The 16,994-nt window shown below is 42.3% G+C and overlaps 1 protein-coding gene and 1 pseudogene across 1 annotated transcript; one reads left to right on the top strand and one right to left on the bottom strand.

Annotated features, from left to right (window-relative positions):
• Positions 1–6,364: 6,364 nt before the first annotated feature.
• On the bottom strand, positions 6,365–7,325 carry LOC116565822 (annotated as a pseudogene).
• A 1,997-nt stretch (positions 7,326–9,322) lies between these two features.
• Positions 9,323–16,308, top strand: IL17F (interleukin 17F). Its single transcript, XM_032299376.1, has 3 exons — positions 9,323–9,355; positions 13,676–13,926; positions 15,818–16,308. Exons 1-3 carry the CDS (start codon positions 9,323–9,325, stop codon positions 16,053–16,055), a joined length of 522 nt encoding a protein of 173 aa, XP_032155267.1. The 3' UTR covers positions 16,056–16,308.
• Positions 16,309–16,994: the final 686 nt, after the last annotated feature.

The following is a 16,994-nucleotide window of genomic DNA, read 5'->3' as shown; positions in this document are numbered from 1 at the left end:
CCCTGAGGAGCTGCCCCCGGCTCGCAGTTGCAAGGACAGGCCTCGCCCACAGAGGCTGCTGCCAAATGTTGGCAAAGAATAGCCTCAGTTTCCTACTGTTCTGTTCATCCCCATGCTTGCCAATGAACCTTCCAAAATAGGGACAGTTCTTAGTTATGAGGGAGTGAAGCTCTGAGATTTAAATTACTATTTTTTAAAAATCCCAATAGCCTTTCAAGTATACTTGAGTCTCAATTTCTGTTTCAGAAAATGTAATGTGTTCCATGAACCTCACTGCAATTTTATGGGAAGTTCGTTCGGCACCTTCCCTAATGTTCCCTAATGAGGTACATCCCAGACTTTCATGTGATATGAATCGTTTAGGCATCTTGTGAAAATGCAGCCTGATTGAGTAGGTTTGGGACGGGGGCTGGAGAGTCTCCAGTTTTAACAAGCTCCCAGGAACTAACAAGCTAGATGCTGCTATTCCCAGAACCAAACTTTTTGAGGAGTAAGATTCTCCTAGATTGCAGGATTGAGGGGTAAGAAAGAGCCAAATTTCTCATTCCAAATCTTGCTCTATCCATATGTGCTGCCTCCCCTTTGGAGGCTGTTGTCCCCTCGCATATGTATATATACCTATAAGACTTTGCTCCATGTAGACGTCATAAGCCGGTTGTTATGTGAAGAGGTTTACCTTAGACATGGAAATATTGGAAGAGAATTAAAGAATTAAAGCACAACATAGACACTGAAACAATTTGAATATGAGGCTCCTGACTCAGTTCCCTGGTCATCTCAGCTACTAGGAGTTTCTGGCTAGCAGCTCTCCTCATTTCTCTTTTCTCTAGGGTTAATTAGTATTCCTATTATTATAATTATTTTGAAGACAAGGTCTTGCTCTTTTGCCCAGGCTGGAGAGCAGTGGCAGGATCATGGCTCACTGAAGCCCTGACCACCTAGGCTCAAGAGATTCTCCCACCTCAGTAGCTGGGACTATAGGCACATGCCACCATGCCCAGCATTTAAAAAAAAATTTTTTTTTTTGTAGAGACGGGGGTCTCTCTGTTGCCCAGGCTGGTCTTGAACTCCTGGCCTCAAATGATCCTCCCACCTCAGCCTCCCAAAGTGCTGGGATTACAGGCATGAGCCGCTGTGCCTGACATTATTTTTTATGTGTAGCAATTTCTCTGTCTTTACCCTGGAATAGGCCCTATCTTTGCACTTCCAAAAAGGTAGGTTCTCTTCAAGACAGAAGTGCCATCTGGTCTGACATAAAATTCGCAGCTCTCTGAGAAGGAGAAAACTGTTATGGCAAAATTTTTTTTTTGGTAGCACTTTAATTTTTCTTCCTCTCACTCAGCACAGAGACTGGTACAGAGTGAGTGTTTGTTGTTTTTGCTAACAGGTAGATAGAACTTGAATGTAAAAGCCTTCACAGGTCTACAAGATAGATTCAGAATTGAGAGGTCCCTCATGTGATCTGGAACTTTCTCTGTTGACTTAAACCGTGTTCCACCCAGGATCCTCACACAGCACTATGGGAAAACTCCTTTCCTATGTCTTTTTTTCTCCTTTTCTTTCTCAGCTTTTGCTTCTGATCCCCTTCTTTCACTGCTCTCTCTCCCAGCTTGTTTTTCACCAGAAGATCAGAAATTGCATACTTTGAGAAAGAGAGAATGAATGAGAGACAACTGTAGAGACAGAAGGGAAAGGAGGACTTCTGTGTTTTTTTAATCTTTTGTTTACCTAAGCCCCAAGTAATTTCTACTCACACAAATATTGGCATATGAAGGCCCTAGCACAGCTTTTTCATCTGACAAATAATCATTACTATTTTTTGAGATAGGGTCTTGCTCTGTTGCCCAGACTGGAGTGCAGTGGCACGATCACAGCTCACTGGAGCCTTCACCTCCTAGCTAAGGCGATCCTCTCATCTCAACCTCCTCAACTTCCTGAGTAGCTGGGGCTACAGGGGCGCACCACCACAGCCAGCTAATTTTTATATTTTTCTGTAGAGACAAAGTCTCACCATGTTGCCCAGGCTGGTCTCCAACTCCTGAGGTCAAGCTATCCACCCATGTCGGCCTCCCAAAGTTTTGGGATTACAGGCGTGAGGTACCACACTCATACCTAGTCATTACATTTAAAAAGAAGGGTTAGTTTCTACGAATTGTGATTTTGTGGAGATTCTAAGAAATGTATAATGGTTTTGAATATTTGACTCAAACAAATAGAAAACATTGAATTAGTAGGTTCAAAAAACTCTGTAACTGAAAATGTTTTGCATTAAAAGGGAAAAAAACCCAGGAATGATATAGAGTTTGTGGGGTCTGTAGTTTTCTGCTTTTTGGGAGAGGCTTACTTCCCTTTTACTCTGTGGTCCCTGGCTCCACTTCGTGGAAGGTTTAACAAATTTCTTTTTTCTCTCTGTAATCTCTTTGGCCACATCTGACATGGTGTCGGTGAATATAGCTTTCTTAGAGCTTTAGTTCTTGCTCCCTGATGGTTGGGGAGCTGAGGATTTGTTTCTGATTAATTTCTAGAGCTCTCTCAAAAACTTAGTAAACTTCTCATCTGAGTCAATTCTTTTTTTTTTTTTTTTGAGATGGAGTTTTGCTCAATTCTTTTTGTGGCGTAATTCCTAGAATATTTCTATTTCTTTGTCTCTTCATTCCTATAACTCTCTCTTGATTTGATGGCAGATTACTAGAACTATAAGTTTATACTTTTAACCTTTTAATTAAGAAAGGTTTCCAGATGCTTCATTCTAATTCTTGCCCTTTAGTAATTTACTTGGTTGAAAGGTTTTATTTTGCATTTCTCCTTCAAAGGCATTTTGAATCTTCTCTTTTACCCTTGAGGGATAGAAACAGTTATTTTTTATTTTTAAATTTTCTTGCATCTTTACAGCGCCTGAATTTCTTTCCTTTTTTTTTTTTTTTTTTTTTTGAGATGTAGCCTTGCTTTTGTTGCCCAGGCTGGAATTCAGTGCTGTGATCTTGGCTCACTGCAACCTTTGCCTCCAGGCTCAGGCTCAAGCGATTCTCCTGCTTCAGCCTCCACAGTAGCTGGGATTGCAGGCACTCACCGCCACGCCTGGCTAATTAGGGTTCTGAATTTCTGTACTCTCTTCATTTCCTTTCATTTTTGTTTATCAACCTGCCAACTCTTTCCTGAGCTCATCTTTTTCAGGTGTTACCTTGCCAAATGCAGACAATAGTATCCAAACACACGCAACTAACATTGTTTTCTAATCTCTTTTTCTAGAGCTTCAAGTTTATTATGTACAAGAGCTGCCTCTCAAATTATTGCAGGCAGTGGGTTAACTAAATGTGTTGCCATTGTAGAGCATGGATTATCATTTGTCCAGCCTGCAGTTTTATTGCCATTATTGCATGTCACCTGACCACTGTTTCATGGCTTTTTGTTATGGTAGCTCTTCACTTCAAGGCATGAATTTCTGTAGCTAAAGATACACTGTCATGTTGCAGTAGCATATCTTGATTAGATGCACTTTTTTTCTTTCTGAGAGAGGGTTTCACTCTGTAACCCAGGCTGGAGTGCAGTGGCACAATCTCTGCTAACTGCATCCTCAACCTCCCAAGTAGCTGGGCTCAAGTGATCCTCTGGCCCCAGCCTCCCAAGTAGTTGGGACAGCAGGTGTGCACCACTATACCCAGCTAATTTTTTTTTTTTTTTTTTTAAATAGAGATAGGGTTTTGCCATGTTGCCTAGGCTGGTCTTGAACTCCTGGCCTCAAATGATCTGTCTGCCTTGGCCTCCCAAAGTGTTGAGATTACTGGCGTGAGCCACCATGCCTGGCTAGATGTTCCTTTTTAAAATGAGAATAAAACCTTTTAAAAGTTGGATTTGTAAAACTAAATGTATATCTTTATATTTTCATTATTCCCAGTAATCTCATGTTATTATCTTATTGGTTTATATGTGTGTGTTCATTTTTTCCCACAATTATTTTAACCTCATTAAGGCAGAGACTGTAATAGTAGTCCATTACCTGTGATAGTAGCCCCAAGAAAACGTATCATGGCTCCAAGCACATATGAGGTCATGAAAACATCTTGCTGATTTGGTTATTTGATGAACTATAATATTTTGTCACATTTGAGGCTGTGTAGCTCATTGCTGAGGCAACAGAGTGTTCTGGTATCTCTTTTTTGTGGGGCTCTTGGAATTGACTGTAGTGGTCTAGCTGTCAGTGTATTGAATAATGGCTCCGATGCATTATTGAAACTCTTAAAGCTGGTGTCAGCTTAGATCCTGAGTGGTACAGAGCCCGTCAGGGAAGAGTTCCACCATAGACAGCGTGTGCCCATCAAATGTTCATTACTGTGTCCCTGGTGTTAGCACATGATTTGCATTATAGGAAGTGCTCAGTGAATGTTAGATGAGATAAGGATCTGGATCTGTTGATTCAGTTTGAACTCAGTGATAGCCAGTTACTAGTTTGGCATCCTGATAAGACAGTTGTTTTTACCTCAAGGGGGAAAACTGTGACTAAATTTAGTAAAGGTCAGTGTGGCCTCCTGCTTACATGAAGAACCATTTTGTTCCCCGCACTCCCTGCAATCCAGCAAATCCTCTTGTACTGAATTAGGTACTCTTAGTTCCAACTGATTTATTCATTCCTTCTTTCAGGAGAGCTGGCATATTCTTCTATGCATTGAGGTGTGGCACTGAAGGTATGGCATTGAGGTATGGCATTGAAGAAAATTAGTGACTCAATCCACTCAATTTAGTACACACTTAAAGGCGTATTGCACATGTTGCTTTAGGAGCATGAGTGATACAAGCAGAGATGAAAACATGGCTCTTGATTTCATGGAGCTAGCTCCTCTGTGCACATGGAAGGTCACACCCGGGTAGGCCTTGAAAATTCTCCATAAGATGGGCTTAGGGGCTTCAGTCTGGCTGGAAGGAGTTGGCTAGGGGACTTGAGTCTGTCTTTGCATAGAAGACACTGTTTTTTCTGAGAATGTATATTTGGAGAAGGAGGCTGGTAGAGATTATTGGGAGGCGGGTAAATTTACCCAAACATAAAGACCCCAGAGATCTCTCCTAAAACATGTCTGTGAGGGAAAGATACATAAAGTATCAGCACAAGAAGTTGAGGAAGGGAACAATGCCTGAGAGGGTAATTTGAGGAAGTCTTTGTGCAGAAGTTACATTTCTGGCTGTTCGGAGAGAGGTGCAGAGGACTGCACAGGCATGGAGGGGAGCAGGGTGGATGGAAGGCCTGTGATCACAGACTTTTGATCAGTTTTGGAGGGCCTTCCAAGGAACCTAAGAACAACTTTCTCTCTATTTTCTTCAGGTGAAGAAAATGGTGAAAATTTATTCAAATGTGCTGAGTTAGAGGCAAATAACTTTGCCCTGCCAGAATGTGTCCTGCCTTGTGAAAAGATTATATGTAATTTTACCTGATCTTAATGGTCATAAAATAAGTTACTATTTTTTGGGGGATGTCTGTGTATCTCTAGGGCCCAATGCCCGACATGTAGAATGTGTTTAACAAATATTTGACAATTTGAACTGAACTGAGATGAATTAACTTTTTGCAGGTCATTTAAAATTACACGTCAGAGCATTTAAAGGTTTCTTTTTTTTTCTTAAAAATTAGAAAGAACGTTTATTGTTTCTTGTTAAAATACGGTGTTCTCATGAGAAAAGAGTGTGCAAAAAGAGCCTTCCTACACCCTGGGCTTTCTCACTTATCCCAACAGGCTGGAACTGTCCTCACTGCATAGGAGGAAAAGTTCTTCACCTGCTTCTGGGAAATTAGGCACTCTACTCTAGTTTTACTTTTGATTACTTTCATGTGTAAAAAAAAAAAAGGCAAAATCCAACAGCTAACGGGTTATCTCTTCCTAGGCATGTATGCCCAGTCCACTTGGACACAGATGTGGACCTCAAGTCCACTTCCCCATGTGCAGCCCAGGATTAGGTGGCACCCTGGAAATCAAGTGGGTGTTCCTGGCTGGGGATTGAAGAACATCTCAGCTCCTGGTCAGCTGGTTGAAAACATGCAAAGTGCCTCCAGTGAGAAGCTAAGATTACCCCTTTAATGAGAAACACTTTGGGTGTGGTAGAGCCAGACGGCAGGCAGCATTCTTGCCACAGGTAGTATCTGGTCTAGAAGCTAATAGATCCCCAAATCCTCTTACGGTTCCTTGCATTGACAGGAATGAATTCAAGTTTCAAAATGACACACCCAAGTTATACAAGGTAGAAGATGTCATTAAGACAATAGTCTCACCAAGTCCATGAAAGCTGTGATCCCGCCATCTCCCTTCCCTCGCTCTCCAAGTCTGCTTAGTTCTGCCCACTACTCTTCCTTCTCAGCAACAGTTCTAGTATCCAGAAGTCTTGAGCAGCCTTCAGCCTCATGAGTTGGGCGTGGCCCAATTGGGAAACTTCATGGCAACATCAAGGCCAAGGAAACAGGCTGCATTGGCGGGGAAGGCTCAGGTCATCACTGCATCAACAAGGATGTGCTTCCTTCATCCCAGATCAGCTCCCTCACACATCTCCAGAACCATTAGGATATTTCCCAGGAGGTTCAGTCTGGAAGGGAGACTGGAGCACATCTTGGGGGACTGCCACAGCCCAGTTGAAGATTCCTGCTCTGCCCCAGCCACCAGGATTCAAGGCACACTGAGCTCACTGACCCTCTTTCCCTCCAGAGTGAAAATATTTTTCAGTCATTCATATGTCGTGAAATATATTCCACTAGCTGGGACATCTCACATAAGGGTAAGCATAGTCCCTTCTAGATGCCTTGGATCCCAAACTCCTGGTACAGCTTCTTTGCATAGTTCAAGGTACCAGTATACTTGGTTTCCCCTGAAGAAGCCTGAAACGGTAACAAGCACTTGATGGGTTCTCCAGGGATCATGATGCCTGTGGTAAATGTACCAGATGACATCCCAGCTGCAAATAGCGGGGGATAGCTGAGCATATCCTCTGGGTGTTTCTGTTGTAGTTTCTTCCCCAAACCAAACCCAGAGAATTACACAGCAAACATGGAGGTGACCCCGATGATAGGGGCAGCCATTCCCTGATATAGCTCCATGGTGCCCTAAGAGTCATCGGGAGACAGTCAAAGATCCCAGAGTACAGGGGAGGCTGTACTGACAAACTCAGTGGCTGTGTCTGCAGTTGGACCTTGGCAGTGTCCAGAGGGTGCCCCATGAACACCAGGCACACAGCACCAAAGCCGCTAGCCAGCAGGTTCTTGAGCGGGCTGATGGGCTTTGGCGGGTCAGCCATGGGCAGTCTGCCTGTCCCTCAGTCTGTTAGTTCCTGGGCTGTCCTGGCTCTGCTGCCCCAGCTGCAGTGCCAGGGCTGCCAACCTTGCATTTAAAGGCTTTTATTTGCTAATTCATTTTGGTTAAAAAAAAAATCATTCTCAGAGATAGCCAAGGTAATGGGCATTTATGTGTTATATGAATGTGATGTTATAGATATACATTTGCCCATGGTTCCTGGTTCATAACTCCCACAACCCTCATTATATCCTAAGTGACAAAAATAATAAGCCTATCTTTTGTTAGGGGATTTGGCCTTTTTTTTGTCTTTGGTTCCTGAAGCAGCTTCAGACAACTTCAGGGCAATAAAGGTGAAAAAGATAGTCTTTTATTGTAATGTTGGGGCACTTTAGGCCTAAGAAATAGGCCTCAGAGAAAAGAGTCTCTCTCTCTGAACTTCTCCTGCCCACCTTTCACCTGTTCCTTTTTCTCCCCAAGGCCATAGAAACTGAAAATATCCTCTCATCGAACATCACCCCCACACCTTTTATCTTGGAGCTGGTCGTAAATAAATTATTTAATATACCTTGTCTAATCGTAGGCCATGAGACCCTCAATTCAGGAAGGGTCCTCCCTTCTACCCAGGAGGAAGGAATGGTGCTCAGGGAGGCCAAGAAGAATCTGAACAGACAGGCCTTGGTGGGTTTCCTCATTCAACCTGTTAATATCAGGTTATGCCCTTTTTATCCAATCACATTTATGCACGGTTTTCCCTGTTTTTATCATGTCAGCCCAGTGAAGACTCCATAAAAGACCCAAGAGGATGAGCTATGAAGAGCCTTTGGACCACTGAACTTGTGGAGGCTCTAAGAAAGGTAAACAGTAACTCATCCCTGTGCTGGGAGGGTGGTGCACCCCAGATTCATGGGAATGAACACTTCTGTGCTTGGGACCCTTTCAAACCTTGCCCTATGTATCTATTCATCTGGCTGAAAATATCCTTTACAATATGCTGGTGAATATAAATGAGTGTTTCCCTGAGTTTTGTGAGCTGTTCTAACAAATGAATCAAGCCTAATCAAACTCAAGAGGTTTGTGGGAACCTCTACTTAAGGCCAGTTGGTCAGAAGTTCCAGAGGCTTGAACTTGTGACTACTGCTTAAAGTGGGAGCAGTTTTGTGGGACTGAGCCCTTAGCCTATGGAATCTGACTCTACCTACCTGGAGACAGTGTCAAAATTGAATTGGATTAGAAGATGCTCAGGTGGCGTTGGATACAGGATTGATTGCTTGCTCGTTGTTGGAGAGAAATCCCCAGATATTTGGTCACAGAAGTCTTTTGTGTTACTGGTTGTGGTGTGAGAGCGAGGAAAACAGTTTGTTTTTTCAACACAATTAATAGTGATTATTTATTAAGCACCAGTAGGGGTCTAACCATGGGGTTAAAAATAATTAATTCAGGGGGGTAACAAAACTACCAGGGGATATCATTTCTGAATATTTAATTGATGTCTTTCATTTCTTTGGTTTTGTCTTCCCATTCATAAAATGGAGCTAATGATAGTCCTCTAGTTTAGTACCAAGGTTCCTCTAAGGATGAGATTTCTCCCATTTAAATCATGATGCATATTGCATGACTAGAAAGTAGAACATATGGTGCGTGACAAGGGTGTTGGCAATTTGCGGAAGAACAAAAAAGATTTGACAACAATTTCTAACTTGGTTCATCTCTGTAGTAAATTAGTTTAAAAATTTTGCTTTGATTTGTGGGCAATGGGGGTGGAAGTAGGGTAGGAGGAAATAAAAATTTCATCCTTTTCCTGTCATCCCTTTCTTTAGGGTCCCCTTTGGTTCCCCTTCAGGAAATGAAATAAAAAAAAAAAAAAAAAAAAAAACCCATGCATTCGTCAGTAACTCTGGGTCAACCACAACTTAAAGGCAGTAAGCAGGTCAGTTGAAACAGGGGCAGTGATTGCTATAAAACAAGCAGGTACTCTCATTGATAGAACACAGGCATACACAGGAAGATACGTTCACAGAAAGAGCTTCCTGTACAAAGCAAGCAACCAGCGCAAGATGACAGTGAAGACCCTGCATGTCACAGCCATGGTGAGTAGCAGCAATCATTCTGGTTTAAGGACAGTCATGCCTAGGATTTCAGGAAAGCAGATTTCTCAGGAATTAGGCTCGATTGGGGTCTTTTTGGAATTACTTCTTTAAAAACAGAGATGACTTTAATTTTGACTCCTGTCTGATGGAGAAAAAGAAAAAAATAACTAGAAAAGTTATAATGGGGTAAAAAAACACAGCTCCTCATCCGATGGCTTTTGTTCAGGTAGTGTTAGCATGTGCAGTCCTTGGCATCACAGACAACTGGCATGTTCTCTCCTGCTTGTGGCCATCCATTGTAGAGTTAGGTTGGCCTAAAATTCTTATCTCATGGTGGAAGCTTAGCCAGCCCTTTAGGGGTTTTATATATATAGACCAAGGAAACTGGGGCCTCAAGAGGTTGAATGATTCCCCTGAGACTGCAGGAGTGCCCTGGATGGAAGAAGTGAAATCATCCAGTGTTGACTTTGGACAGCTCCTCGAGAAGGGAAATTTCCCATGTCTCTGATTGCTATTTACTTATTTATTTTGCATCATCTCATTCTTCTTGGAGGAAAGAGAGATGTTAATGCAATGAAAATCTAGCCCCAGCAGGTCTGGTGGAATCTTGCCTGGAATTAGTCAGACAAGGCCTGGGAAGAATTTACTATAGAGGCACATGAAAACAGGGGTTAGGCAATCCTGCATCATATTATTGGCTTAGATAATTTCCTTTTTTTCTCTTTTTACAAGCCATACAACTTAAAAGAGGTTGAATATCATAAAACATTCATGGCATGCAGCAATGATACATTTTATTTTATATTTATGTGTTATTTTAGAGATTACATGCAACGCAGCAAAGTGCTATATTTAGAGGCACAGGCTTTGGTGTCAGGCAGACCTGGCTCCACTGCTTGCTAAATGTAGGATTTTGGGTAAGTTATTTAGCTTCTCTGTACCTCAGTTTCCTCAACTATACAGTGGGAATAACAATGGCATCTTTCTCATGGCATTTATTGGGAGGATTAATTAATATCATTGAGAATAAATGAGTCTATACTCTGTACAGGCAGATTTGTATATGCTTAGTTTTTATTTAATTTGGCCATTCTAATAAACAACACTGATAATGATAGGGAAAGCATTCAGTAAATGTTAACTACTCATAGTAATATTGTTATTATTATCCTGGAAATTCTGATCAATTCACTGAAGTAGGTGGGGATACTTTCCATTTTATACAGATGATCAAAAGCTCAATTGTTAAGTGATTTATTTAACATTGCTGGATACTGTAAGCACAAGAACTGGCACACCAATCTAAGCTTTCTGGCTCTAACCACAGTGTGCTTCTCTTTGAATGGTTCAGAGGCAAGATTTCTGGATTTAAAGCCATTGCATCTGATCAATTCTGTTGAGTAGCTTTGTGCTCCTTAGCTATTTCTATTTCTAGTTTCTTTGAAGAAATCTGTTGGGTTGTGAGCAAGAAACATAACAGTGCAAGGAGCATTAGAATGGGATTAGAAGTTGAGAGGTGCAGGCAGATGGACATCCTCAGTAAGTAGTTGAGGCAAATTCTCATGGACTTAGAGGTTGGCCAACTGGTGCTTATTGGGACAACTCACATTGCAGGTGAGTACAGGGGGTGTGTTCAGATTGTTCAGTTGGGCTCACATGAGAGTGAGGTGCAAAGCTAGGCTGAGAAGGCTGGTGTCCTGTTATAGCCCACCTTCACCTGGTGCTTTCCCTTGCCTCTCTCCCCTCTTCTGCAGATTCAGAGTGATATCTGTTCATCTGCTTTATAGGTGGCATATAAGAATTCAAGTCTGTACAATGCTCTGAATTTCTCTGAGAGGTGCTGTTTAAAATCATTCTTAAGAACAGCAGCAGCCTTATCAGAGCCCCTGTTCTGTATTACATAACCACTAAAATCTACAGCTCAGATCAAAAGCTTTATGGAGCAAATTGGAGTAATTTGCAGACATTATCTGATTTCCTGATAAAGAGCTATGTGACTTACAACACTTATTCACGTCTAGTACAACTGTCACGTTGCTTAAAATGTTTGGCTCATCTAATGAGACAAAGCTAAGATTAATGTTGATAATAATAAAAATGACCTTCAATGGCAATAGCACTGACTACTGACACCCAGGTCTGAGTCCCCAGACTGGTTCTCATAGGCTGATGAACTTAAATTATTTGTTCCCTCTGGGACAGAACTCTTTTACCTGGCTAATTGGGATAAGTAATACTAGCCCTGTCTACCTCACCAGGTAGTTGTGAGAATCCAGTGTTTAAAGCGATATAAAAGTGTTTTCTAAAATAGTCTAAGCAAATGTAATAATGATTTGTTAAAAGCATGGTAATTATTGCTAAATCATATAACCCCAATGTATGTATTTAAAAGCTTTCATAATGAAAATTAATAGTGATTCAGTGAATTGACACAGAAGAGCAAAGAGAAAACACAAAGGGGGAATTTACTTAAGAACTCTAAAGATGTGATTGATAGCAACAGAGCAAGACTGTCTCAAAAAAAAAAAGGCCATAGCACTTTGTCAATACAGAAGGTATATGAGCGTAAATTCCACATCTATCTAGTCCACTGTGTAGACTGTATAACAATATAGAGTTAGCAACAGTCACCTGTATGGATACTTATCATATGCTGCCAGTGTTCTTCATGGTTTATATGGATCATTCTATTTAATCTTCACATTGTTTGTTGGAGGAAACAGAATCATAGCTTCTAAGAGTCCCAGAGTTGAGTTACAAACCCTGGACTTCTGACTCTGAAGCCCGTGCCTGAGCTACCACACTGTAGAGTCAAGAACTAGTTGTTGAATGAATGAATGATTGTAGGGGGATGAAAGTTGATGATTGCTGGTTAATCTGAAGGCAAATCACCCTTATTCTGACTTCTCTGGGTCAACCTTGCTTTCAACTTCTTTTTAGTATCTGCTTCCTCAGTATGGCAAATGGACACTATGACCTTTTTGTTTACTCTTATGTAAGTTTTTTGTCTCTAGTACCTGCAAAATATGAAAAGGAGGGCCTTTGAAACCAATATGTCTAATCACCTTTCCTACCTTAACTCAGGGAAGGTATGAGCCTGAACAACGTGAAGCCTAGAGAATGAAAGCAACGTAGCTTCAGCTCTTCTTCTGTATTATGTTGAGAGTTGGTGCTGGGCCTTGCTCATCCCCAGTAAGGGTCAGTGGCGATGGTGGGTGAGCAAAGCATGGTTGTGACAAAGGGAAGCTGGCAAGATTTTTAACTTTTCTTTTCATTAAGTCTTCAGTGCACCTTCATTCTTTGTGCATTCCGATAACACCAGTTAAACTGGTATTTCAATGTAAGAATAAAAAAAGTGCTCCAGAGCTAAAGAGAAATAGTTTCCATATTCCCTGTTGTTGTGCATCATTAGTGCCCCAGTTTCTTTCAATTAGCATGGATAATTGGAACTTTGCTGTCGTTGGTTTTGCATAATGTTTTTCTTAATGTAGTGAGCTTAACTATATAGTTCAATTTAACTGTATCATTTTGTTCATTCATTCAGTCACCTACTCTTTCATTCATTCAAAAAGTGTTTATGGAACATGTGTAAAATGCACGTTCTCCTGCAGGAACTTGCAATCTAATGGGTGTAGATCTGGCATGCACACAAATACTACATTTCCAGACAATTAAAAAATGCTGCTTGCGTGCTAGATGATCAAAGCTTTATAATTTAAGGATAATAAACACACTTCTGACTGAACCATTTTAGGGACTGTTCTTAGAGGAGATCACATCTGAGCTGGGCCTTAATGGAAGGGTAGCATTTTGACAGACAGAGGTGGGGCAGTGTATTCTAGGTGGAAGGGTGCCTCAGATAAAGGATTTTGTGGGAGATTCATGGGATATAAAGTTGGAAATAAAAACAAGAGTTATCATTTGTTAAGCCTTTATTTTTGTTATACAATTTATATGTGTTTTATATAGAATATTCTATTTAATCTCATTAATAGTTTCATAAAGTGAGCATTATTATCCACTTGGAAAGAAGAGAAACTTAAAGGCTCAGCAAGGAAGCCAGGATAGGATTTTAACCCAATTTCAGACCCTGGCATCTTTCTGTCTCACTGTTTAGGAGCTCTTAGACTATGGAGGGCTTCAATAACTAGTGAGGCTAATGAGTTTTGTTCTCACTTTGGCACCTTGATACCTTTATGTGTGAGTGTTCCCATTTCCAGGTGAGGAACTGAGGTGCAAAGAGAAGCCCTGATCCCATAAAAGGATGAGGAATGCTGAGTTCCGCCAGAGCATGCATCTCTTGCTAGCAGGTGATGTGAGTCTCTGATTGCAGCTTCTTCTGTTTTCCAGGTGGAATACTTGCTGCTGTTGATATTGGGGCTTGCCTTTCTGAGAGAGGCAGCAGCTCAGATAGTCCCCAAAGAAGGACAAACATTTTTCCAAGAGCCTGAGAGTTGCCCGTCTGTGCCAGAAGGTAGTCTGAAGCTTGACATGGGCATCATCAGTGCAAACCAGCGTGTTCCCTTGTTACGTAACATTGAGCGCCGCTCCACCTCCCCCTGGAATTACACGTAAGTGCAAATGAGACTGATCTTCACATTCTTTGGAAAAATATGTTAACTTGTTCTAATAATAAAGTAGAAAATTTAGAATACATAGAAAAAATAAAAGGGAAAATCCTCTTAACAATGAAAATCTCGCTTTACCTGGGAGCTCACATCTTTCTTGTCTTGGGCTAGGTTCATCTTTGTGGTGAGGATCCTAATATTTTGCTTCCACATTCTCATACACTCTGTGCCTTTTTCTGCTTCATGCAGTTCTAGGATGGAATTCACAATTTTCCTGTGTTGGAGAAGAGGAAAGCAGATTACATAATAATCTTCTTGAAAGCAGATTGCATAATAATCTCTGCGTGAGGATAAATGGGAAACAGAAAAGTCGGTTTAAGGAGATTCACTCAGATTAGACATTATCCATTCAGGAGTGGGAATGGGTGGAGGAGAAAAGCCAGTTTGGGAAATGGGATGTTAGGTGGGGACCTTCAGGGTACGGTCTTGTAATTTTTGCCTTAAGATACAGGTTCTTAGAGCACCAAGCACCCCCACCCCCTACTCTCTACACATAAGTATAAAAACATATTCCAGGGACAATTGAAGTGCTTCTGTGGTTGTCACATAGCGTCTCATGTGAGTGTGCTATGAGAAAAACTTGGGACTGTAATGCCCCCTGCCTCAAACTGGGAAGATGTGGAGAGACCAAAGAATGACTTGGACAAGTCCAGCTTAGCAAATGATCAGTTAATTAAGACTTACATATGGGGCACCCCAGGGCAGGACAGCTCTAGAAATCCGGCCTGGCTCCCATCTCTAAGCTGTTCTTAAGGGAATTTTCTGGCTCTTTGCCTACTGTATATATGCCATGGGACTGTTTTCCTTGGTAGGTTCTCAGATACTCTCTGAGATGTTTGGGTTCTCAGTGGCCTGCTCCTCGGCTGGGCACGGTGGCCTTGGCTCACTGCCCATCCTTCAGGGTTCAGACAGTGGACACACACCCTTGAGTAACCTGGTGGGAGTCCTGTCACACTGCAAGTGGAGTGTGTACAATGGCAAACTGGCAGGATAAACTTTGCTGTTTTTGTGCCTCCAGGCAGAGGGGCCTATTAAAGGAGAAATGGAGAGAAGCACTGAGATTCACAGACCCCTGGGACTGTGGCTTTCCTTTTCAAACAGCAGGCTCTGTAGACCGACTAGTGATGGAAGACCGACTAGTGATGTTCAATCTAGGCAGAAGATAAAGAATAATTGTAATAGGCCGGGTGCGGTGGCTCGTGTTTGTAATCCCAGCACTTTGGGACGCTGAGGCGAGCGGATTGCCTGAGCTCAGGAGTTTGTAACCAGCCTGGGCAACACAGTGAAACGCTGTCTTGACTAAAATACAAAAAAATTATCCAGGCATGGTGGCATGCACCTGTAGTCCCAGCTACTTGGGAGGCTGAGGCAGGAGAATTGTTTGAAACCAGGAGATGGAGGTTGCAGTGAGCTGAGATCACGCCACAGCACTCCAGCCTGGGCAACAGAGCGAGACTCCGTCTCTAAATAAATAAATAAAAAGAATAATTGTAATAATAATAATGTCAATAAAAGATCTAACATTAATTGAATCCTAACATTTGTACAGTGAGATATTTTATATGTACTTGTATCACTGAGTATTCTCAACAGTCCCATGAGAAAATGGTATATGAAAATCCCCATCTCATAGTTGAGGAAACTGAGGCTTAGGAAGGTAAGCAAATGCCAGCGGCCGGGGTATGCATCCAGGCTGTGTGGCCCCAGAGCCTATGCCACAGCCCTGCAGAACTGCCTGCCTGCAGGTGAGCACCCAGTGCTGTGGGGCTCTCATTTGCTGTCTGTCGTCCTCCCCCATGCCTCATCATTGTGCTTTGGCTTGCTCCTCCTGCAGCGTCACCTGGGACCCCAACCGGTACCCCTCGGAAGTTGTACAGGCCCAGTGTAGGCACCTGGGCTGCGTCAATGCTCAAGGAAAGGAAGACATCTTCATGAATTCCGTTCCCATCCAGCAAGAGACCCTGGTCCTCCGGAGGAGGCGCCAAGGCTGCTCTGTTTCTTTCCAGTTGGAGAAGCTGCTGGTGACCGTTGGCTGCACCTGCGTCAAACCCCTTATCCGCCATGTGAGCTGAGAGAGGCACATCAGCTCAACTGAAGAAGCTGTAGCAATGCCGTTCCTTACCCAGTGCTCTGCAACAAGCCCTATTGATCCCCAGTTCCCTCTACTTCACAGGACTCTTAATAAGACCTGCATGGATGGAAACACAAAATATTCACAATGTATGTGTGCATGCACTGCATTTTATATTTGATACTGAAATGTTAGGAGATAAATTAATACATTCAGTGCTAATATAATAAAGCATTAATAATTGAAAAATACTTCAGGTGTTTGTTTCCAGTCCCAGCTGGTACTCACAGACCTTGTGGCACTAAAGAGTTTGGAATTCTATATGCCTATCATTTGTTTTTCATATTTCCTCATCAGAGCACCGGTTTTAGAGTTGTTTTATTATTAATGGTGCTTGCAGGTTGGTTACATAGAGAGTTAAGGAAAATGGTGCAAACAGAACCGAGGTAGCCTGGTGACACTTTACTGCTTCATCATCCCAGCTACGTTATTTTACAAACCAAATACTTATTGGCCACTGTGCTAGCCACTGGAGATACAAAGAAAAGTAAGAAATGCATGTGGAAGGGCCATGTGTAGGGAGCGGCCATCCAAAGAGCCCCTGGTCATGAGGGCCGTGGTGGCCACTTTGCATCCTCCTCTGACTTCTGGGCTCTTTAGGGGTCACTGGTTGTCATTTATCCATCTCTTACACATCTTAGGGACACACAAGCTTCCAGATTCTGATCTCCATACCACTCTGAGAACACTCGGTGGTCTTCTGATGCCTCTGTTGCACACCACAGTTTCTCCTTTACTTCCACCATGCCACTAGCTCAGAGCACATCTGCTTTGCTGCTGCCTCCCAGATTCCAGAGAGAAAGCAGTTGTAAGTCCTCACTCCCACGTAGGACTTGGCTTGAGGAGGGAGAGTTGGCAGCAGCCTGGCTCCCATTTAGAA

The sequence above is a fragment of the Sapajus apella genome, unplaced genomic scaffold, assembly GCF_009761245.1.
Source record: "Sapajus apella isolate SASKATOON/1434 unplaced genomic scaffold, GSC_monkey_1.0 scaffold41, whole genome shotgun sequence".
NCBI classification, from domain to species: Eukaryota; Metazoa; Chordata; class Mammalia; order Primates; family Cebidae; genus Sapajus; species Sapajus apella.
This window is presented reverse-complemented; position numbering and strand designations above follow the sequence as displayed.

Coding starts and splice junctions, on each gene's coding strand:
- IL17F (XM_032299376.1), top strand. CDS start 9,323: ATGACAGTGAAGACCCTGCATGTCACAGCCATG. Junction 9,356..13,675: donor CCCTGCATGTCACAGCCATG/GTGAGTAGCAGC, acceptor AGGTGATGTGAG/TCTCTGATTGCAGCTTCTTC. Junction 13,927..15,817: donor ACCTCCCCCTGGAATTACAC/GTAAGTGCAAAT, acceptor CTCCTCCTGCAG/CGTCACCTGGGACCCCAACC.